This window comes from Mobula hypostoma, chromosome 5, assembly GCF_963921235.1.
Source record: "Mobula hypostoma chromosome 5, sMobHyp1.1, whole genome shotgun sequence".
Taxonomy (NCBI): domain Eukaryota; kingdom Metazoa; phylum Chordata; class Chondrichthyes; order Myliobatiformes; family Myliobatidae; genus Mobula; species Mobula hypostoma.
In genome coordinates this window covers 136,158,675-136,183,624 of record NC_086101.1, presented here as the reverse complement: position 1 = coordinate 136,183,624, position 24,950 = coordinate 136,158,675, and the positions used below count along the sequence as shown (strand labels likewise).

General features: G+C 40.4%; 1 protein-coding gene across 1 annotated transcript in view; it reads left to right on the top strand.

The window, feature by feature from the left end:
* Positions 1 to 24,950, top strand: part of ecpas (Ecm29 proteasome adaptor and scaffold) — a 151,690-nt gene that overhangs the window by 113,768 nt on the left and 12,972 nt on the right. Inside the window, exons 34-42 of the mRNA XM_063048986.1 lie at positions 5,249 to 5,370; positions 7,077 to 7,227; positions 7,327 to 7,392; positions 7,668 to 7,757; positions 13,248 to 13,314; positions 13,968 to 14,059; positions 18,240 to 18,306; positions 20,147 to 20,342; positions 23,714 to 23,921. Coding sequence (XP_062905056.1) covers positions 5,249 to 5,370; positions 7,077 to 7,227; positions 7,327 to 7,392; positions 7,668 to 7,757; positions 13,248 to 13,314; positions 13,968 to 14,059; positions 18,240 to 18,306; positions 20,147 to 20,342; positions 23,714 to 23,921 — 1,059 coding nt within the window. The remainder of the gene's footprint in view (positions 1 to 5,248; positions 5,371 to 7,076; positions 7,228 to 7,326; positions 7,393 to 7,667; positions 7,758 to 13,247; positions 13,315 to 13,967; positions 14,060 to 18,239; positions 18,307 to 20,146; positions 20,343 to 23,713; positions 23,922 to 24,950) is intronic.

Here is a 24,950-nt window from a genome sequence, read left to right as displayed (position 1 = left end):
ATAGATTAGCGTATAATCCAATGTCAATCTCCATGGACAGTTTGATGGCTTGCAATTAACTACTGTTCAACACAGACAAAATGCTGGAAGAAATCAGCAGGCCAGGCAGCATCTATGGAAGAGTAAACAGTCGACGTTTCAGGCTGAGACCCTTCATTCGAACCAGAGAAAAAAAGATGAGAAGTTAAAGTAAGAAGGTGGGGGAAGGGGAGGAAGGTAGTAGATGACAGGTGAAACTGGGAGAAGTGAAGTAAAGAGCTGGAAATTTGATTGGTGAAAGAGATAAAGGGCTGGAGAAAGGGGAGTCTGATAGAGGAGGGCAGATGACCATGCTTCCAAGGGAAGTGGGAGGAGCACCAGAGGGAAGTGATGAGCAGGTAAGGAGACAGGGGAATGGGGAATTTTCTCTTGTTTGTGAATTAACTACCGTTCTCCAGTCTTCCAACCACCACTTAATGTCATTCCAGCTGCCTTTTAGATTTTGCTTATCACCTCCCATATCAATATCAACTCTGAGTCAACTGTTTGACTTGATGTGGAGGTAACATGGTAGTCAGAATTTGGATGGCATCATATGGGTGCAAGCTGTAAATATTCTTAATACGCTGAAGTTCAGCTCATATCTAGGACACTCCTTTACTCGGATGTGAAGCCTCTTTGGACTGTTTATCAATCTTATTGGAGCAAATCAAGGCTGGCTGCCAATCTTATTTCCTCATCGTTGTCATCACCACTTGAACCATTGTAGAATTTGTGTCATGCCCGTCGTGCAATTCCTCTGAGTTTGGAGGAAGGTGCCTTTTGTAGTTATTGTCCAATATGTGTCCTGAGGAGGAGGAGGATCAGGAGCAGAATTGCCCATCTAAGATACTTCAGTTTCATGTTATTTCAGTTTATACTTCAGCTCTGTACAGTGCAGTTCAATCCTTATGCACTTACATTGTTGTTCTCTTGCTTGCTCAGTTAATGCACAAATTTGCTCTTTGGACTTTTTACTGTCTCTGTCATACTGATTTTGTAATTTATCACAGTTTTCCTTTTTCACTTCATCTGACACACCTTTATCATATTGATCTTGCCACTGAAGATGTTCTGTTTTGTAATTGTGATAAGACTGCTGGCGTCCATCTAAATAGAAAGAAAAGATAATGTTGATGAGCTTGGATGAATAAGAGTGGGGTTGAAGCTTCTAAGAAGCATAACTTTGTGGACCAAATAGTTTGTTTCTGTGCAGTAAATGTAACGGAACAGACCATAAAAGAAGATTGCAGGATGTGGTGAAGGATCTGTAAATCTGATGTGTTTGTGTAAATTTAATATACAGGATTGGGAGTCAATCCCGAAAAATTAAAACAAAACTGCAGATGCTGGAAATTTGAAACAGCAGAAATTACACGATAAATTCAGCAGGTCAGGAAAGAAAAACACTAAGTTTTTTGTGCCAAGACAATTCATCAGAAGTAGAAAATAGTGAAATACAAATTTTTTTTTTGTAGGAGAGATCCTTGGGCAGGGATGTGTAGAACAAGAGGCAATCTCTAATAGGTTGAGACCAAATGGTTTAATGAAAGCAGCTATTAACATATGAAGTTTCTTTGATGTGTTGTAAATGATGAGGCTGTGAAACTTGCCATTCGTACCCAACTATATACAACATCTGAGTCAATATATTAACAGGCAGAAAGAAAGAAAGAAAACCGCAGTGTGCCCAAGTTGAAGATGAAGTGTCCATCATACTTGTATTGAGCCTCATTGTAACAGTACTACAGACAGAAAAGTCAGAGTAGGTGCAGAGTGATTACTTAAGGGGACAGGCACCTGGAAGCTTGTGATTGTACCTGTAGAGCTAACACGGCAATCATTCAATCTGCATTTTGGTTTCATTGGTGTAGAGGAGACCTTACTGTAAACACCATATTTAATACACCAGATTGGAAGAAGTGAAAGTGAATTGATGCTTCACTTGGAAAGACTGTTGAAGTCCCTGGAGAGTGGGGGGGGGGGGGGGGAAGGAGTGAAAGGGCAGATGTTGCACCTCCTACAATTACATGGCAAAGTACCATAAAACAGGGTCTAGTTGGTAGGCATGGAAGACTGGCCCAGGGAGTTATGAAAGGAGCAATTCCTTTAAAATGCTGAACCAAAGGAGGGGAGTATATCTCTGTGGGAGTAAAACATGAGCGATATTGCCTTGAGTATAGAAGTTGGGAGGAGGGGAAGGAGGGACCGGGTGAACTCTGTTCTTATCCAGTCCAGGAGGGGAGGGAAATGAGAGTGGAGGTGTGGGAATAAATGAGATGCAGTTAAGAATTCTGTCTACTGTGGTAGAGGGGAAACCATGGTTCAGGAAGACAGAAGGCATTTCAGAAACATCTCTACAGAATGTCTTACCATCAGAGCAAATGTGACAAGATAAGGTTGAACTGAGAAAATGAGTCATTGCAGGGGTGAAGAAAGTATAATCAAGATAATTGTGGGAGTCTGTGGAGCTGTAGTGATGTCAGTACCGAGCATGATGTGGGTTTGGAAAGAAGGGAAGAGTCAGAGATGTGAAAGTGAGAGTGGGATGAACATTGATATCAACTTAATTAAAAATAGATTTCTGTATGGTGCAGGCAGCATCAAAAATGCAGACATTGATGTGCCGGGGGAAGAGTTGAGGGGGTGGGCTTGAAGATCTGCTCCACATAATTCCACAAAGCCATAGTTTGGCTGAGTGCCTGTGATTACCTTTGATCTGGAGAAAACGTGGAGTTGAAGGAGAAGTTGTTCAATGTTAGAACAAGTTTGGCTAGACTGGTGGAGGGGAACGAGCTGGGCCTGTGTTTAAGGAGGAAGTACAGGGCTGTTGGTCTGTTCTGGTGTGGATAGAATTATAAAGGGAATCATACACTCGGTGGCCCCTTTATTAGGTATATACACCAGTATTCCTTCTCAATAATGCAAACATCTAATCAGCCAATCATATGACAGCAAAATGCAAAAAACACATGCAGACATGGTCAAGAACTTCAGTTGTTGTTCAGATCAAACATCAGAATGGGGAAGAAGTATGATCTAAGTGACTCTGACCATGAAATGATTGTTAGTGCCAGACAGAATGGTTTGAGTATATTAGAAACTGTTAATCTCCTGGGATTTTCGTGCACAACAGTGTCTAAAGTTTACAGAGAATAGTGCAAGAAACAAAAAGCATCCAGTGAGCAGCAGTTCTGTGTGCAAGAACACCTTGTTAATGACAAAGGTCAGAGAAGCATGATCAGACTAGTTCAAGCTGACAGGAAGGCAATGGAAAGTACCTAATAAAGTGGCCACTGAATGTACATCTATGATGTAGACAAACCAGTTGAAACCCAGGAAATGAAAATTATCAAAGTGAGGGAAGGCATCCTAAATGTCACTGATGTAAGTGGAAAATGACCAGACCACAGGAGAAAAGATGGAATCAAGTTGGGAAATAAGTTTGTTGGGGTAAGAACTAAACTAAATAGTTTACCCACTTGGTTATGGATCTTAGGCAGAAGTTGGAAGCTTTGAAGGGAAAATCTCTCGAAGCCTGATATTTAATGCCATGATGTGTCAGAGGTGATGTTTCATCTCTGCATGATAAATCTTAATGCACCAGATAGAATAGATCTGATGATAATGTCGGATTTGGTTCTTGGTGACCATAATGCAGCAAGTACTAAGAGTGGCAGATTAGTGTGGTGGAAAGATTAATGTCCCATCTGCATTTAGATCAAGAGAAGGTAACTGGCCTGAGAAATGGATCCATGTAAATTGGGAATTCTGGAGACCAGAGAAATTGGCCACAGTTCAAGGGCTCTTGGCCAAAGAGATAAGCACAGAGGAAGAGATGGTGAAGAAAAATACATAATTCTGAACTTTTCAATGAATGCCCAAGTTCATTGAGATGGCAATAAAACAGTCCCTTCTTCTGAGGATGGTGTTAGATCTCGGTTATTTTCAATCCCTGGGATCTTTTAGGAGCTCAGGAAAGAGTGAAAAACTTTGATTTTAACAATCGTTTATTTTAAAGTTTAAACAAAGATACAGAGCACTTGAGGAGCTAAGGAGATTCAATAAAAGAAGAAGACTGCACCTTTGAAAAATCTACCACCTTTATTCTCGAGATAAGAAATTTTCCAGATAGAAGTAATTCAGTTAATAGGCTACACAATTAAAACGATTATTACCCGTGTATGACGTGCTAATACTTAGCCAATTCAAAAATGAAAAGGTATTTGTAATTGCCACCTTCTGCCAGTAAGCCGGGACAAATCACCACATACTGTGAAAAGTACATGAGTTTGTTAAAAATACAAATTATGTCAGTTAAAGATCATAGTCATACTTTATTTATCCCGGGGGAAATTGGTCTTCGTTACAGTTGCACCATAAATAATTAAATAATAATATGTAAATTATGCCAGGAAATAAGTCCAGGACCAGCCTATTGGCTCAGAGTGTCTGACCCTCCAAGGGAGGAGTTGTAAAGATTGATGGCCACAGGCAGGAATGACCTCCTATGATGCTCTGTGTTGCATCTCGGTGGAATGAGTCTCTGGCTGAATGTACTCCTGTGCCCAACATCCATTATGTAGTGGATGGGAGACATTGTCCAAGATGGAACTTGGATAGCATCCTCTTTTCAGACACCACCGTCAGAGAGTCCACGATAAGAAGCACAATTTTAATCTTGCATTAATTCAACTAATATCTTATAAAAAGTATTTTTAAAAATGCAATCAATTCCAACAATGGGTTGTTTGAGATCATGAAGGAAATGTCAAAAAAGATGGTGGAAATATTATAGAAAGATGAGGGAAAGAAAAATGAAGGGAGAGAAAGGCAGAAAAGGCTTTGGAGTCCAGTTGCTGTTGAAGTTTGCAATTTTTGACATCGAAAAGGAACGGGAAGCACTGCCTGTAGCAGTATTGAAAACACCAAAGAATAAAGTGGAACTGTGGGCTGCTTTGAGATGGAAGAAGTCAGTGTTATTGCAGAGAAAGGTTAAGAGTGTACACGTACCAACACATGGTATAAAGTATGGGTATTAGAATGCAATGAGAATACTTCCTTCAGAATCACTGGATGGCTTAGAGACCTTGTGATCCTGAATGGGGCCAAGTCTTTCATGATGAAATGCCAGAATGAGTCAGACTTTTATATCTTGTTTAATGTATAATATATTTTTTTAACTTAACAGTTACAAACGAATTAATGGAAATCCATTTTCTTTTTATAGGTTTGCATACACATGTGTGAACCATCCAATGGTGCTGCTGGTCAACGATTTGTTGCTGTGCTCTTACCTTGCTTATTGGACAAAGGCATTATTAGCCCTGTGGCAGAAGTTCGTTCTATAAGGTATATACCACGAGAAAGCAAAATAAGTCATACATTTTTAATACATTGAATAAATTTAGAATATTGTCTATGTATTGTAAATCATATAATTGTTTATGTACTTGGTAAAATAAAATAGGCATATAAAACATTTTAATTCATTTTTCTGATATTGTTGGGTAAGTCCATTTGCACCTAATTTTGTGCTTCCTTGTTTCCTCCGGTAAGAATTGGAGGAAAATCAGTGAACCAACCTCGCACTCTGTAGATCAGGGAGAATATATATATATTAATACTCCTTACACATGTGGGATAAAGTGAAAGATGCACTTATACACCAGAGTCTGGAAATAGAGGTTGAATTTAAAAGAGCTTTAGTTTGATTTGATTGTTCCATTTTCATAATTCAGTTTTACACTACCCTTATTATCAATAAACCAGGTTACTCCATCAGTAAATCACTTGTTTGCCACACCACTGGAAACACATTCCTTTTTTGCCCCATCAAACACATTGTAGGTCATAAAACGATTGCATCGTCGAGGAAGGCTTTTCAATTATTCTGTGCTGGATCTTAACAGTCTCATCAGTCCCATTCTTTCCTCTGATCTTGCAGTAAAACTTCAAATACCCACTATTAGAATATCTGGCTCACCAGACACTGTTGCACTCTCTTTAAACTCACTTTGGTCCTGTTTCTCACCCGCCCTCCCCTGTGCTTCCTGACTCATTCAGTTGAAGTTTGGTATGGGCCCCCTGATCCTAAGTACCTTCTACAGGGGCACAATTGAGAGCATCCTGAGTGGCTGCATCTCTGCCTGTTATGGGAACTGCACTTCCCTCAATCGCAGGACTCTGCAGAGAGTGGTGTAGACAGCCCAGCGCATCTGTAGATGTGAACTTCCCACTATTCAGAACATTTACAAAGACAGGTGTGTAAAAAGGGACTGGAGGATCATTGGGGACCTGAGTCAACCCAACCACAAACTGTTCCAGCTGCAATCACCCAGGAAGCGGTACCGCAGCATAAAACCCAGGACCAACAGGCTCCAGAACAGCTTCTTCCACCAGGCCATCAGACTGATTAATTCATGCTGACACAACTGTATCTATATGTTTTATTGTCTGTACTGTTGTGCATACTAGTTATTATAAATTACTATAAATTGCACATTTAGATGGAGACGTAACATAAAGATTTTTACTCCTCATGTATATGAAGGATGTAAGTAATAAAGTCAATTCACTTATTATCCTGTTGTATTTTTTTTTAAGTTGAGTAAAAGTATGTTGAGATACTGAAAGGAATAATATCTAGAAGTTCAGAAAATCTGCCTGTCTGACATCACCACAGTCCTGACGCTGCTGGAATATCTGAGTTTTACTACAAGTATTTTATTTCTGTTTACAAATAACAATGGGAATTTCATTGTAGCAGTACTGGAAGGAGGATTTAAAACAGTTCTTATAATTATAGAATGATTGTGATTAAAATTGCCATGTACTCTAGATAATAGGAAAACTGATATAATCACTTTGGGTAAGTGAATGTAAGCAGACAGACTTGACCTTTATTTGCTAATATAATCTTCCTGCAAGTCTTGTTTCCCTTGTGTGCATTTCTGAAATCTTGAGATTTCAAAAATGTAAGAATCTAATATTTTCAAAGATATCTCAACCTTAGGAAGCATGATTTTGATTGGACTAACTTTGTTTTCTTTACATAGCATCGACACCCTTGTAAAAATTAGCAAAAATGCAGGGCCACTGTTAAAGCCACACGCAGCAAGACTTATCCCCACTTTATTGGAATCACTTAGTGTACTTGAGCCACAAGTCCTCAATTATTTGAGTCTACGTGCAACTGAACAAGAGAAGGTGAAGTATAATATCCAACATTTATATATTGTACAATATATTTTCTAAATCTTTTTATCAGATTCAGTGGACAACTTTAGTTTTTTGTTTAAACACTAGACTGCTATGGACAGTGCCAGGCTCAGTGCAGCCAAGTCTTCTCCGATGATGGAAACCATCAATATGGTAAGTGTGGGGAAAGGCTAAACTAGTAACTAATGTTTCAATCTGAAGATCAGAAGAGAAGTATCTTGCTCTGAAGTGAGGTTATTTTGTTTTATAAATCTACTTCTGATTAAGCACTTATAAAATTACTGACATTTAAAAGTCTGATTTTTTAAATCCTTAATTGCATGATTTTTAGTACTGCTGGACAATTTTATTTACCTACAAGTCTAATTTTATCATTCTAAATAGCGAAAAATGCACTTCCATTCTTAAATCTTTGTTTTATTTTGTAGTGTCTCCAGCATATAGACACAAATGTTCTGGGGGATTTAGTTCCAAAGTTGTGTGAACTCCTCAAGAGTGGAGTAGGTCTTGGAACTAAGGTGAGTCTTAATCTATCACAAAAGATTTGAGTGCAAATGCTTTGATCATATTTGCATGTGTTAAACTTGGACTTGCAGACTATTAAAAGGTACCATGTTCATAAATTAAAATATCTGAGTTGGGGTTCAACAGGCTTGAGCGTGAGCAAGCAGAGGCTAAGAGTGCTGAGTAGTTTGGAATAATTTAATTGATTGTAGAACTTAAGTTAGAGCCAAAGGTATAACAAGTTTTGGCAAGATGATAAAGTAGTGGAATGCTCCTCCCTGTAAGATGTGGGAATTTCAGGATACCTAATGGTCTCCCTGGTGACTACATCTGCAGGAAGTGCATCCAACTTCAGCACCTGACTGTCAAAGTCAAGGAACTGGAGCTGCAGCTGGATGTACTGGGGACCATCTGGGAGGCTCAAAGCCTCATAGATGAAACATTTAATGAGGTGGTCACGCCCAGAGTGTAGGCTTCAGATCGTAAGTGGTTGACCATCAGGAATAGTAAGTGGTATAAGCAGTTAGTGCAGGTTTCCCCATATTAATTCTCCTCAGCAACAAGTATATCCCTTTGGATACTGCTGGGGGGATTCCCTATCAGGGCACAGCAACAACAGCCAGGCCAGTGGCACTATGGCCAGCTGAAATGCTCAGTAGGGAAGGGTAAAGGCAGGCTTAGAGAAAGGAAACTCGGTAGTTAGGAGGACGGACAGATGATTCTGTGGTTGCAATAGAGATGCTAGGATGTTGTGTTCCCTCTCAGGTGCTAGGGACCAAGGTGTCTCAGAGCTGCTGTAGAATATTCTCAAGAGGGATGGTGAGCAGCCAGAGGTTGTGGTTCACATTAGCACCAATGACATGGGTAAAAAGAAGGAAGAGGTCCTGCACAGTGAGTATAAGGAGGTGGTTTACCTGCTGATGTCAAAAGTACAGAGCATTGGGTGTGCATTGTCGGTGCATCTGGCCTCTTGCCCTTTCCCTGAAATACTGAACAAGAGGGCCAAGTTACTCAACTGGCTTCTTTGATGTACTCCAACCACCTAGTGTTAAAATGATGACCCCCATACATTTGAGTGAAGTAAAAGTGAAGGTTGTTATTTTTTATAGGTCGCCCAATAGTAACAGGGATATCGAGGAGCAGATTGGGAAACAGATCCTGGAAAGGTGTAATAATAACAGAGTTGTTGTGATGGGAGATTTTAATTTCCCAAATATCGATTGCCATCTCCGTAGAGCAAGGGCTTTAGATGGGGTGGAGTTTGTTAGGTTTGTTCAAGAAGGTTTTTTGACACAATATGTAGATAAGCCTACAAGAGGAGGGACTATACTTGATCTGGTATTGGGAAATGAATCTGGTTGGGTGTCAGATCTCTCAGTGGGAGAGCATTTTAGAGATAGTGATGGTAATTCTATCTCCTTTGCAATAACATTGGAGAAAGATAGGAACAGACAAGTTAGAAAAACGTTTCTGTCTGCTATACTAATAAGGGCTTTTGTATAGGATGTTGTGGTGATGTCTATATTTTGATGGAAGTGTTCTGATACCTGATATCTGTGAGGGGAAGAAATGTAAGTGTATCTGGAAATTGAAAGTTTTGTTATGTTGAGCAAAAAAAAAATTTAATAAATAAAATTTTAAAAGAAGCATTTAATTAGAGTAAAGGGAATTATGAGGCTATCAGGCAGGAACTTGGAAGCTTAAATTGGGATCAGGTGTTCTCAGGGGAAGGTACGGAAGAAATGTGGCAAATGTTCAGGGGATATTTGTGTGGAGTTCTGCATAGGTACGTTCCAATGAGACAGGGAAGTTATGGTAGGGTACAGGAACCGTGGTGTACAAAGGCTGTAGTAAACCTAGTCAAGAAGAAAAGAAAAGCTTACGAAAGGTTCAGAGATCTAGGTAATGTTAGAGATCTAGAAGATTATAAGGCAAACAGGAAGGAGCTTAAGAAGGAAATTAGGAGAGCTAGAAGGGACCATGAGAGGGCCTTGGCGGGCAGGATTAAGGAAAACCCCAAGGCATTCTACAAGTAAGTGAAGGGCGAGAGGTTAAGACCTGAAAGAATAGGACCTATCAAGTGTGACAGTGGGAAAGTGTGAATGGAACCGGAGGAAATAGCAGAGATACTTAATGAATACTTCAGTATTCACTGTGGAAAAGGATCTTGGTGATTGTAGTGATGACTTGCAGTGGACTGAAAAGCTTGAGCATGTAGATATTAAGAAAGAAGATGTGCTGGAGCTTTTGGAAAGCATCAAGATGGATAAGTCGCCGAGACCGGATGAGATGTACCCCAGGCTACTGTGGGAGGCGAGGGAGGAGATTGCTGAGCCTTTGGTGATGATCTTTGAATCATCGATGGGGACGGGAGAGGTTCCAGAGGATTGGAGGGTGGCAGATGTTGTTCCCTTATTCAAGAAAGGGAGTAGAGATAGCCCAGGAAATTATAGACCAGTGAGTCTTACCTCAGTGGTTGGTAAGTTGTTGGAGAAGATCCTGAGAGGCAGGATTTATGAACATTTGGAGAGGCATAATATGATTAGGAATAGTCAGTATGGCTTTGTCAAGGGCAGGTCATGCCTTATGAGCCTGATTGAATTTTTTGAGGATGTGACTAAACACATTGATGAAGAAAGAGCAGTAGATGTAGTGTATATGGATTTCAGCAAGGCATTTGATAAGGTACCCCATGCAAGGCTGATTGAGAAAGTAAGGAGGCATGGGATCCAAGGGGACATTGCTTTGTGGATCCGGAACTGGCTTGCCAACAGAAGGCAAAGAGTGGTTGTAGACGGGTCATATTCTGCATGGAGGTCGGTGACCAGTGGTGTGCCTCAGGGATCTGTTCTGGGACCCTTACTCTTCGTGATTTTTATAAATGACCTGGTTGAGGAAGTGGAGGGGTGGGTTAGTAAGTTTGCTGATGACACAAAGGTTGGGGGTGTTGTGGATAGTGTGGAGGGCTGTCAGAGGTTACAGTGGGATATTGATAGGATGCAAAACTGGGCTGAGAAGTGGCAGATGGAGTTCAACCCAGATAAGTGTGAAGTGGTTCATTTTGGTAGGTCAAATATGATGGCAGAATATAGTATTAATGGTAAGACTCTTGGCAGTGTGGAGGATCAGAGGGATCTTGGGATCCAAGTCCATAGGACGCTCAAAGCAGTTGCGCAGGTTGACTCTGTGGTTAAGAAGGCATACGGTGCATTGGCCTTCATCAATCGTGGGACTGAATTTGGAGGCCGAGAGGTAATGTTGCAGCTATATAGGACCCTGGTCAGACCCCACTTGGAGTACTGTGCTCAGTTCTGGTCGCCTCACTACAGGAAGGATGTGGAATCCTTAGAAAGGGTGCAAAGGAGCTTGACAAGGATATTGCCTGGATTGGGGAGCATGCCTTATGAGAAAAGGTAGAGTGAACTCGGCCTTTTCTCCTTGGAGCGACGGAGGATGAGAGGTGACCTGATAGAGGTGTATAAGATGATGAGAAACATTGATCATATGGATAGTCAGAGGCTTTTTCCCAGGGCTGAAATGGCTGCCACAAGAAGGCACAGGCTTAAGGTGCTTGGGAGTAGGTACAGAGGAGATGTCGGGTAAGTTTTTTACTCAGAGAGTGGTGAGTGCGTGGAATGGGCTGCCAACTACAGTGGTAGAGGTGGATGTGATAGGGTCTTTTAAGAGACTTTTGAATAGGTACATGGAGCTTAGAAAAATAGTGGGCTATGGGTAACCCTAGTAATATCTAAGTTAGGGACATGTTCGGCACAACCTTGTGGGCTGAAGGGCCTGTATTGTGTTGTAGGCTTTCTATGTTACTATGTTAGCTGATATTATATATTAAATTTATTTAATGTTTATAATGTTTTGTTAAATTAATACTTTAAATGAGTGCTTAGTTTTTATTTAATAATTTGAACGTATTTCAGTTATTTCTAAATGTCTATAATATTTGGAGACATTTAAACCTGGAAAAAAGAGTTTTGACAGCACAAATTGTTGGGAAACCATCAGGGTAGTCTGTTGGTAGAGCCACGGTTTGCAGCATTTAAGATTAGGTCACCATTCACCTCACAGGGCAGCCACAGTAGAGAGGCCTCCAGACCATTCTAGACCATACTACCATAAAATACAGGAGTAGAATTATACCATTTGACCCATCGTTACTGCTCCACCATTTCACCATGGCTGATCCATTTCCCTCTCGGCCCCAATCTCTTGCCTTCTCCCCTTCATGCCCTGACTAATCAAAAATTTATCAACCTATGCCTTAAATATAACCAATGACTTGGCCTCCACAGCTGCCTCTGGCATTGACTTCCACAGATTGACCACTCTCTGGCTAACGAAATTCCTCCTCTTCTCCATTCTAAATGGACATCCCTCTACTCTGAGGCTGTCCCCTCTGGTCTTAGACTCCCTCACCATAGGAAACATCCTCTCCACATCTACTTTATCGAGGCTTTTCAACATTTAGAAGGTTTCAATAAGATCCCCCCTACCCCCACCCCCGATTCTCCTGAATTCTAGTGAATACAGGCCCATTTCCATCAAGTGCTCCTCATATGATAAGCTTTTCAATCCCAGAATCATTTTCTTGAACCTCCTTTGAACTCTCTCCAATGTCAGCACATACTTTCTTAGATAAGGAGCCCAAAACTGCTCTCAATACTCCAAGTGAAGCCTCACCAATGTTTTATAAAGCCTCAACAATTACATCCTGGCTTTCCAAGATGCAAAAGGTAAGTGTACTAATGGGTATCCTACAGATAACTTGAGGTATAAGCTGCATCAAGCATGGTAATGCTATTACATTTATTAAAAGCAAATCAGAATATTAAACCTCTTGGTTAATGCTAGGACGCTGGCCACACAATGGGTCACGAAGTATCCCACTTCTGACACCAAATGTTGTGGCGAGGATGAAATCACCGGAGAGACAGAGTTACTGGTAGATACAAAGCAGCTTCTTTATTCTACACAACGAGGTACAGCAGGCATCGTACGGACGGAGACGCCTTCGGTAGAAAGTTCTGCTAGCCCAATGTGGGCTCGATATTTATATGCTGAACACAAAGGGCAATCGCTATTTACAAAGTTAAGACAATGCTTCCTTTTGAAGCTACATACAAAACTTCACACCTTCTGACTTCATCCTTTCCTCCCGATGCCAACATGTCTGGGTTGGTACTCACAGCCTTTAGGAGTGCAAGTCAAATCCACAATACACTTATTTAGTATTTTACGTGCTAACATAGAGAGTAATTAATATTTATAAAGTATACATAAGACTATCTTCGAAACTACCTGTAAACTTCACAATTCTATCGCAGCGTCTGGCTAGTATTCTGATATTCACAGCTTTTAGGAAATGCATTATTGTGAACTCAGTCCACAGTACTTTGTCAAACAGAAGACTGGTGGCCAAAGTCATTTAAGTGTAAATGAATTATCTACCCAAAAACTCACTCTAACAGTTAATACGATGTTGTGATTTACAGGGAGGCTGTGCCCATGTGGTGGTGTTTTTGACAACCAAATGTCCACAAGACTTAAATTCATTTGCAAGTGAGTGTACAGAATGCTTGTTATTTGATACTTTTATTTTTTCAGAAAAAGCTACAAAAGCTTATCTTATCAATATTTCATGTTAATTACGTTAAATTGTGCAGCTCCAAAAGCATTCAGTCTGCTGTTTGTCAGGCAGCATCTCTAGGAAGAGGTACAGTCGACGTTTCGGGGTCTCAGCCCAAAACGTCGACTGTACCTCTTCCTAGAGATGCTGCCTGGCCTGCTGCGTTCACCAGCAACTTTTGTGTGTGTTGCTTGAAATTCCAGCATCTGCAGATTTGCTCGTGTTTGCAGTCTGCTATTTGTGCCTGTTCTAGCTCTTTGAAAGTGCTGTCCAGTTAATTCTGTTCGCTGCTCTTTTAATCAAAGTCCTGACAGTTACTTTTCCATCAATGATTTCAGCTAGTTTTCGATTGAAAGCTGCTGTTAAATTTGCATCCATTTGAGACAGTGCATTCTGAATTGAATGTGAATGTCATTCTAAAATCAAGTGAGTACATATTCATATTTTGTAAACATTGGTTTTAAATACTGAAGTAGTAATAATGGACTTGAAAGTATACACACACAGTGAACCAAGTTTGCTAACTGACGTGACAGTCCATCTGCAATGTATAATTCTGTTGTAACATTGTTCTCATTTTTGACAGGTAAATTGTTGAGCGCTCTGTTGACAGGTTTAAATGACCGTAATGCTACCATACGAAAAGCTTACGCTGTTGCAGTCGGTCATTTGGTTCGGGTGAGTTTTACGAAATATGACATTATGTGATTTTAGTTGTTAAGTAACTGGAAAATAAATAAAGAAACAGTGTTAGGAACAGCATGAACTTTGGGCTGTAGATGGTGAACCATGTAGAACAGGAATTTCTCTGAATTCAGTAGTCTTGATCAATCATGGCATCTGTGAGATAAATGGGAAGACTTATTTTACTTTGTTTCAAATAAAACTTACTCCAAACCTACACTACAGTGCTGTTCTAAATCCAATTTTCTTCAAATCTCAATGCAAGAGTTTCAGGTTTGCTAATTTGGATATTTAAACCAGTTTGGTAACGTCCAGTATGACTTGGATGCTTTAGATGTGTTCAGTATGGATTCAGGCCAGTGTGGATGGTCAAATTGTAGAGTCCAGGGCAAGAAGTAGAAAGATGTTGCATATGATGCAGTGATTTAGCTTTTGATCAGGAGAAGGTCTTAGGCTTTGTTGTGAAGGTAATGGTCTGCCTTATATTTCACTGCAGTAGGAGAAGACATACCAATACTTCAGTGTGTTGTCATAAAATCACAGCAGCTATATAACTGTTGTATATTATTAGTGCCATGTTAGTCATTCTCTCCCAGAGATCTCTATTTTGATTATCTAGTCACCTGGTCATAGTACAAGCATTATTGTACACCCAAAAATAGAAGGGAACAAACAAGATGTCCCAATGTTAGCTGTTAGATGTTGAGCTTGTGTTTATTCAGTAAATTGTAAATCATAAACACGAGATTCTGCAGAGTAACGCACGCAAAATGCTGAAGGAACTCAGCAGGTCAGGCAGCATCTATGGAAAGAATAAAGGGATGTTATTTCGGGCCAAGACCTTTCATCAGGACTCCTGATGAAGGGTCTTGGCCTGAAATAACATTCCTTTCCATTGATGCTGCCTGACCTGCTGAGTTCCTCCACTTTTTTGTCTGTTTATTTAGTAAAGATGCTTTGGTGTAGTTAAGATTAGATAATGGATGTAACTCTTAAGGGCCTACAGAGAGGAGATGGAAGAGCTTAAGTCCTGTTACTAGGCAAATAACCTCTTCCTCAATGTCAGCAAGACAAAAGAGAAGGTAATTAACTGCAGGAGAACTCTGACCACTCATACCCCTCTTTGCATTGATGACTCAGCAATGGAAATTGTCAGCAGTTTCAAACTCCTGGGAGTACACATCTTGTGCAACCTCTCATGGTCCGAGAACAATCAGGAATGCTCACCAATGCCTCTACTTTCTGAGGAGGCTGAAGAGAGCTTGACTATGCACATCCATACTCACATCCTTCTACAGATGGCCAGTAGAGGGCATCCAAACACGCTGCATCACTGCACGGTATGGAAACTGCACTGCGGCAGACAGAAAGGCTGTACAACGGGTAGTCAAAACTGCCCAGCACAGCACTAGCATCAGCCTACCTGCTATCAAGGACATGTATACAAAAATTACTGGAAAAGGGCCAGTAACATCATGAAGGATTGCACCCATACTGCTCATGGAATGTTAATTCCACTCCCATCAGGGGAGGAGGCTACCAGGACCACCTGGCTCAAAAACAGTTATCTCTCCAAGCAGTAAGCTGATCAACACCTCTACCACTAATCCTCTCCTCCACACCTCCCTCCCCCACCCGCAACCACTACTACTTTCCTGTCAGTCACCTCGTACAGAGCTCCTGTGCCTAGTATCACTTTATCGTTATGAACATTCAATATTTCTTTCTGTTGGTTCCCCCCCCCCCCCCCCATCCTCATTGTGCTTTTTGTGCTTCGTCAGATCCGGAGTAACAGATATTTCATTCTCCTTTACACTGGTGTACTGGAAATGGCATTAAGCAATCTTGAACTGATATGAATAATGAGAATTACAGTGAGTGATGATCATAGATAAGAATGAGAAACTAAGGAAGGAAACCTTACAGAAAACTGTCCAAAATGTCATCCTGTGAGGAAAAAATTACTGGAGAACTAGGAAGTAAATTTCTACAGAAGGATTGAATGTGTTGTGTAAGGTACTTTTTTTTAAAAAAAAAGACACATTGGCTCAAAGAGGAAAATAATCACTTTATGCCAAGAATTATAGCCACTTATCCTACTATTTATATTTTAGGATTACCATTGACCAGAAACTGAACTGCAGTAGTCATATACACAATGTGTCTACAAGGGCAGGGCAGAATCAGTAACTCATTTCCTAATTGCCCAATGTATTGCAGTAAGTCACCAAGGCCCTTAGCCATCCAAACACCACGACTTCTACCAGCTAGAGCAGGGGTCCCCAACCTTTTTTGCACTGCGGACCAGTTTAATATTGACAATATTCTTGCGGACCGGCCGACCCGGGGGTGGGGGGGGTGGTGGGTAGGGGTTGCCACTACTTGCAACCCCTTGCACTACTTGCTTTACACCTATGACTGTGTGGCTCAGTACAGCTCTAACACCATATGCAAGTTTGCTGATGACACCATTGTTGTCCACCATCTCAAAGGTGGTGATGAATTGGCATACAGGATAGAGATTGAAAATTTGGCTGAGTGGTGTCATAACAACAGCCTCTTACTCAAGACCAAGGAGTTGATTGTAGACTTCAGGAGAGGGAAACCAGAGGTCCATGAGCCAGTCTTCATCAGAAGTTTAGAGGTGGCGCGGGTCAGTAACTTTAGGTTTCTGGGTGTCACTATCTCAGAGGACCTGTCCTGGACCCATCATATATATGTAATTACAAAGAAAACACGACAAAACCTCTACTTTCTTAGGAGTATGTGGAGATTCAGCATAACATCAAAGACTTTGACAAGCTTCTACAAATGTGTAGTGGAATGTTTATTGACCGACTGCATTATGGCCTGGTATGGGAACACCAACACCTTTGAATGGAAAACCCTACAAAAGGTAATGGATTCAGCCCAGTACATCACGGGTAAAGTCCTCCCAACCATTGAGCATATCTACATGAAATGCTGTCATAGGAAAGCAGCATCCATCATCAAAGATTCTCACCACCCAGGCCATGCTCTTTTCTTGCTACTGCCATCAGGTAGAAGGTACAAGAGCCTCAGGACTCGCACCACCAGGCTCACGAACAGTTACTACCCCTCAACCATCAGACTCTTGAACAAAAGGGGCTAACTACATTTATCTATTTAGATGACCAGTGGTCTCACTTTAAGAACTCTATCTTGTATAATAATAGTGGCTCTAACTATTCCAGTGTCCATTTCTCTTGAATGGGCAATATTAAGGTTCTCGGGTTCTGATGAAATCTGCTTCGTGATTGAGTAATATGTGAATTTGGATAATTTGTGTGAAATAGAAATCAGAGCAGAGCTAGTGATCAGAAGGGCAGTTGGGAGTTAACTTTAAGATGAATTACTATTTCCCTCTAACTTTCTTTCATGTGATAACAAAACAGAACAGACTACTGCAGGCATATAGGAGTGTGTTGAGATGTCAGCCCAGCAGAGTTCACTTTGTTCTTCGTAATGATTAGGATACCCTTGAAATACTACATGTGTAATATACAATTTTTTGGAAGAAACCTGAAGTGTCCCCTTGAGAATAATTTCCTTGTTTACAAGAATGAGTTATTCAGAAAGGCTTTAGGATTAGTTTGCTACCCTTAGGTTTTATACATTTTTGGGTTAATATGACATGGCTGTGCTCAGGTTCGGTTCTGGAATATCAGAAGTCATAAGAAGCTCCATAAAGCCCCAGAATAAGTGTTCTTGGACTGTACTTCTGGTCTTTGGCAATGGTTGACCTATTGAATTAGATTTCACCTCACATAGTAACTGTAGTCACTGCATGAATGAGAGACTGTTGAACCACTTCCTAAGGCAAAGCAGCCCTAAGTAAAATGCCGTGTGGCTTTTAAGCATTAATTTTGCCACTGGAAACCAGTTATGTTCACAAAAGGCAAAGGTCGAAAATTTCTCCAATTGTTTCTCCCTCTCCCAAAATCGAACTGTAAATAGAACAATGCTCCTGTATATGTTGTCTGTCCCTAGAGATACCATGACTGGTATGCCAATGATAAGAATGGGCTGGTGCTGCAGTAATATTCTGAGCTTTCTGTAGGGAGGATTCAATGGAATACGTAATTCATGTTTTGCATATATTGATATACAATGTAAGTATCTAATGATACAAGACTCAAATGTTGTCTTACAGACAGCACGGTCCAGCAGCTCAGAAAAATTATTTCAAAAACTCAACATGTGGTACCTTGAAAAAGATGGTAAGTACATTTACATGTTATGCCCTATCCACTTTGTTTTAGTGTCAGCTATGGCTTTCGGAGTATCCCACACTTGAGTAGAACCCACAGTGATAGAATTCTGTCCTAAAGGCCCACATTAGAAAAATCTGCATAGACACACTTCTGGTGAGTTTTCAGAAGTGCCATCCTTCAGATGAGATGTTGACATCCTGTTAAATGGACAAGAAAAGTCCATCACGCTATATCATGAGGAAAAAAGGTGTTATCCTAATGTCCTATCTCAAACTTTAATAGAATCTGCAGCATATATAACTAATATTACCAAAGGAGATTAGAGAAGTAAAAAAAGACCATGAAAGACAATACAAATTCTTTTGAGAATATGACTACAAATCCTTTTTAAAGAACTTGTTTGAAGAGTACTTGAAATTCTGTTTCTGGCACTGGGTTCTTCTGTATAAAGTAGATTGCATTCCTTTTAGTAGAAGTTCCATGTGATTTATGGTTAATTTTAACCACTTGATTAACCTTCATAATCATTCTATTTCTCAATGGGGACTATCCCAGTGGCAGTTATTATTGTTTATATCTTGGAAAGACCTCGGCTGTAAAACACAGTTACTTCATAAACTGGGTTTCCAATAATTAGAGGGGATTTGGACGTATAATCTAACTGATACAATGTCAGCTTCTTCAGTTGACTGCAGAAATTGCTTAATGGTTTGATATTTATCAGTGGTGTAAATGGACAATCTGGTTGAATGTTTTTGGCCTTCCACTGGCAAGATTGAATCTTTGCTAACTTGGTTCGGCTTCATCAATAAACAATTGAATAAGAACAAGAGTTGAGACATTCCCTTCTGTGTCTACTGGGGTATTCAATAATGTCATGGCTGATTTGATCTCTCCTTCCTTTTTCTTCCTGACTCCCATAGCCCATGATTCCCTAAAGTCTGGAAATCTGACGATCACAGTCTTGAATATAGCTAATGATTCCACACCTACACCTTACTGGAGTAGAGAATTCTGAAGATTCAGAATTCTTAGGGAAAACAAACTCTTTTATATCCCCATTCTTACCATGAGCTTTGTACGTCAACATGGCACCTTACTGAATGATTCTGGATATCCAAGTACACTACACCTAAAGTTCTAAAGGATTGGTCTGTAGATTTCCGAATCTTATTCCTGGAATGTTGGAGTTACCCTCCAAAGGTCAATGGGTGAAACTTGGTCTATAAACACTGGAATTTAGAAAAATGAGAAGTGATCACATTGAGGATAGACAATGTAATTGACAAGTAGCTGCTGCTTCTCAGAGAGTCCAGAACTAAAAAGTACAGTCTTAGGAGCACATCTAGAAGTAATGTGACAAATTCCTTCCGATTGTTGGTTGTAGATCTTTAAAATTAAAATCTTTAAAATCTACCTTGGAATGCTGTGGAAAGAATGAACATGTTTTTAAAGATTCCAAAGGACACAAAACTTAGAAATGTGTTACTTTCCCTTTTACTATGATTACATCAGTAGCACCTACCTGGGTTAAAGAAATGGGTAGATGTAGTAGATGCCACCTAGCATCCTGAAGATGGATCTAATGACATCCTTATCATTTCATTTATTTTGAGTTATCCCTTTGGTCCAATATGTTTCACCAAAATAAGCTAATTGAACATGTCTATTTTTAAACTGGGAGCTGTCATAAAAAGGGATAATTTGAAAGTGGGATTTATCTCAGGATTCAAAGAGCATGAAACAGTTGGGAGTTTTCCATACTGTGTTTGTATCTTATTTGCTAAATAAACCTCATGATCTATTTAACTGGTTATAGAAATTAGTTTGCCTTTTAATTTTTCAGAGCCCGTCTATCAGTCAGCTTGCGTACTAACTGTAAGTGCCATTGGGCGGCATAGCCCCGATATAATCAAGCAACATGCAGCCCTGGCCTTACCCCTCGCATTTCTTGGAATGCATGAAATCCCAGATGAAGATAAGGGGGAAAGCAGTGACTCTGAGCTGTGGATGGAAGTATGGCAGGAGAACGTACCTGGTAGGTAAAAATGTTATCTCTGCAAGTTTAAAACTGTTTAATCTATAGAAAGTTTAACAGTGGTCAAATTTAGTAATTGGATAAGTACCTCAATCAAGGCCTACAGGAATGGTATCCTTTCTCATAAAACAGATTTTATTTTTCTCAATCTAATCATAATCATTATTGTACTTTCAAATGCTTGTTCATGCTCATTCCTTTTTCTTCACTGAAATCACAATTCTTATTTATTAACAAAAAGGGGAAGCCAGTTTAATAAATGAATATTGGAAACTCCAAAATTATTCATAGGAAATAGTTGTGGCTGAACTGACTAGGGGATCAGCTATTCTCAATTGAGTGTTGTGCAATGAACCGGATTTGATTAGGAAGTTTAAAGTAAAGGAACCCGTAGGAGGCAATGACAATAATATGTTAGAATTCACCCTGCAACTTGAGAAGAAGAAGCTAAAGTCAGATGTATCAGTATTACAGTGGAGTAAAGGAAATTACAGAGGCATGAGAGAGGAGCTCGCCAAAGTTGATAGAAAGGGGATACGAGCCGGGATGACAGCAGAGCAGCAATGGCTGGAGTTTCTGGGAGTAATTCAGAAGGCGCAGGATAGATACGTGCCAAAATAAGAAGTATTCTAGAGGCAGGATGACTCAACCGTGGCTGACAAGGGAAGTCAAAGCCAACATAAAAGCAAAAGAGAGGGCATATAATGAAGCAAAGATTAGTGTGAAGTTAGAGGATTGGAAAACTTTTAAAAACAACAGATGGTATCTAAATAACATGGGGAGGGGTGGAGGGAGATGAAACATGAATGTAAGCTAGCCAACAATATCAAAGAGGATACCCAAAAGTTTTTCAGATATATAAAGAGTAAAAGAGGGGCGAGAGTAGATATCGGACTACAAGAAAATGGCATTGGAGCAGTAGTAATGAGGGACAAGGAAATGGTGGATGAACTGAATGAGTATTTTGCATCAGTCTTCACTGTGTAAGGCACAAGCAGTATGCCAGAAGTTGAAGAGTGCCAAGGGCAGAAGTGAGTGTTGTTGCTATAGAGGGGTGCTTATGAAGCTGAAAGATCTGCGGTAGATAAGTCATCTGGACCAGATGGATTGCACCTCAAGGTACTGAAGAGATTGTGGAGGCATTAATAATGAACTTTCAAGAATCACTAGATTTCTGGATGGTAGCAGTTGGAACAGTTTGTGACTGGGCTGACTCTGGTCCCCAATAATCTTTTGGGCCATTTTTACACACCTGTCTTTGTAAGTGTCTTGAATAGTGGGAAGTTCACATCTACAGATGTGCTGGGCTGTCTGCACCACTCTCTGCGGAGTCCTGCGATTGAGGGAAGTACAGTTCCCATACCAGGCAGGGACGCGGCCAGTCAGGATGCTGTCATTTGTGCCCCTGTAGAAAGGCTTTGTCAAAAGCAGGTCGTGCCTTACAAGCCTGATTGAATTTTTTGAGGATATGACTGAACACATTGATGGAGGTATAGCAGTAGATGTAGTGTATATGGATTTCAGCAAGGCATTTGATAAGGTACCCCATGCAAGGCTTATTGAGCAAGTAAGGAGGAGATCCAAGGGGAGATTGCTTTGTGGCTTGCCTACAGAAGGCAAAGAGTGGTTGTACAGGGGTCATATTCTGCATGGAGGTTGGTGACCAGTGGTGTGCCTCAGTGATCTGTTCTGGGACCCCTACTCTTTGGGATTTTTATAAATGACCTGGATGAGGAAGTGGAGGGAAGAGTTAGTAAATTTGCTGATGACACAAAGGTTGGGGGTGTGTGGATAGTGTGGAGGGCTGTCAGAGGTTACAGCGGGGCATTGATAGGATGCAAAACTGGGCTGAGAGGTGGCAGATGGCGTTCAACCCAGATAAGTGTGAGATGGTTCATCTTGGTAGGTCAAATATGATGGCAGAATATAGTATTAATGGTACAAGGCATACAGTGCATTGGCCTTCATCAATTGTCAGATTGCGTTTAGGAGCCGAGAGGTAATGTTGCAGCTATATAGGACCCTGGTCAGACCCTACTTGGAGTACTGTGCTCAGTTCTGGTCACCTCACTACAGAAAGGATGTGGAAGCTATAGAAAGGGTGCTGAGGAGATTTACAAGGATGTTGCCTGGATTGGGGAGCATGCCTTATGAGAATGGGTTGAGTGAACTCGGCCTTTTCTCCTTGGAGCGATGGGGGATGAGAGGTGACCTGATAGAGGTGTATAAGATGATGAGAGGCATTGATCGTGTGGATAGTCAGAGGCTTTTTCCCCAAGGCTGAAATGGCTAGCACGAGAGGGCACCGTTTTAAGGTGCTTGGAAGTAGGTACAGAGGAAATGTCAGGGGTAAGTTTTTTACACAGAGAGTAGTGAGTGCATGGAATGGACTGCTGGCGACAGTGGTGGAGGCAGATACGATAGGGTCTTTTAAGAGACTCCTGGATAGGTACATGGAGCTTAGGAAAATAGAGGGCTATGGGTAACCCTCGGTAATTTCTAAGGTAAGGACATGTTTGGCACAGCTTTGTGGACCAAAGGGTCTGTATTGTGCCGTAGGTTTCTATGTTTCTGTGATGAGCAGACTCGATGGGCCGAAGGAACAAAAATGGGCCATATGTCTTGAGCGTCTTATGGAGTGTGCTGCATGGAAAAAATTCAGATAACATCTCGAAGTGTCAAGAACTAGTTAAATCCTGTTTACCCAGCTTCTGAATCTGTATTAGGTTTTACAGTCACTTATGTTTTTCCTGGATAATTCAGAAAAAAATAATATTTTTAAAACATTCTTCTACATTCTCCACTCCATTTTTTTTCTCCTAATTTTCTCTTTTTAATTTTTTTCTACTTTTCCTCACTCTGTCCATTTTCAATATCTGATTTTTTTTCGATTTGTTTCTACTTATTCCACTTATCATCTCTCTGATCATATTTCCCTTAACTCTTTGCCTCTCTCTTTTCCCCTTCCTTTCATGCTTCATCCCTCAATTTCTATGTCTCCCTCACCTCTAGTCTTTACCATGGGCTTGCTCACCCCACCTCCCCCACCAAGGTGAGAGAATAGGACGGAACTCCAGAACAGACAGCTGAATACCTGATACAGACTGGCCTGATATTTGAACATGCAAAGCATAAATGGGTTTTCTATGTAGTATGTGTTACTGAACCATCAGCTCAAGTTATGTCAATCATGCACAACCAGAAACATTGAAACTTGAATCATACTGAAATCATCAGTTTCATTGGTAGATAAATATGTCTATATCTTGTAGCAGGTGAACTAAATTTTGAATAACATGGTCCCTTTAAGACAACTAATTGATCTATTTTCAGGTGGCATTGATAGGTTAATATTTATGCTTTTGCTACAGGTAGCTTTGGTGGAATACGACTGTACATGCAGGAATTGATTGCTATTACACAAAAGGCACTGCAGTCCCAATCCTGGAAGATGAAAGCACAAGGAGCAACAGCTATGGCATCCATTGCTAAGCAGCAGACAGGTTCATTGGTTCCACCACACTTAGGGATGATACTGAATGCACTTTTACAGGGAATAGCAGGTCGAACTTGGACAGGAAAGGTGAGACATCGTGTTTCATATTGCATTGCAGAAGTAACTTAGCAGGAACTAGTAAAAGGGAAATCTGTAGGGATATACTTGTTTTAAAGACTAGATATGGTAACTTTTTTTAATCAATATCATCATATTCTCTCACAAACAAGAGAAATCTGCAGATGCTGGAAATCCAAACAACACACTCAAAATGCTGGAGGAAATCAGCAGGCCAGGCAGCATCTATGGACAAAAGCACAGTCGACGTTTCAGGCCAAGACCCTTCAGTAATGCCGAAGGGTCTCGGCCCAAAACATCGATTGTATTTTTTTCCATAGACGCTGCCTGGCCTGTTGAGTTCCTCCAGCATATTGTGTGTGTTTCATCATATTCTCTTTTCCCTTTCTTCTGTTGATAAACGTGACAGATTTTTGATTGCTATCTATTTCTCTTCCTATTTAGTTTTATTGGTTAGAGTCATTGTAGAACTGCATTTTCCATTATTGGTGCTTTGAACATGTTTCTTCTTTATGTGCCTTTGCAATTTTGCCTCACATTGTGTAATTAGAGTTTAGATTTCACATCTACAGCCTCCTTCATAAAAGATCATCTGAACTGTACCGGAATGGTTAGATCCACCCTACCAGCTAGGTTCTACATCCACTGCAGGTCTGTAAAAGAGGATCAGAAACGAATGCAAAGGTGATGCCAGAGAAGTATGAGATTGACCCTTAGTTGTTAGGAATGCTTGTTTTTGTTCAGCTTGCCAAAAGGGATTCATAAGTGAAATCTTTAGAATCTGCAGGGTTGTAAAAAAAAATGAACCTAAATAAACCTAAAATATTTTGGAATTGCAGAGTAAGGGAAAATGTGTTCAAACTTAAGGTCGTTTTTTAAAGATGAAAATTTGAAAAAAAAATGGTAGATGCTTAAAATGTGAAACAAAAACAGAAAATAGTGGAAGCAATCAACAATGCTCTGAACTGTATTCTTCATTTGAAATGTTATTTTCACAATTAGTGTCATTAAGAGAGGGATGGGGGGAGGTAAAGGGTC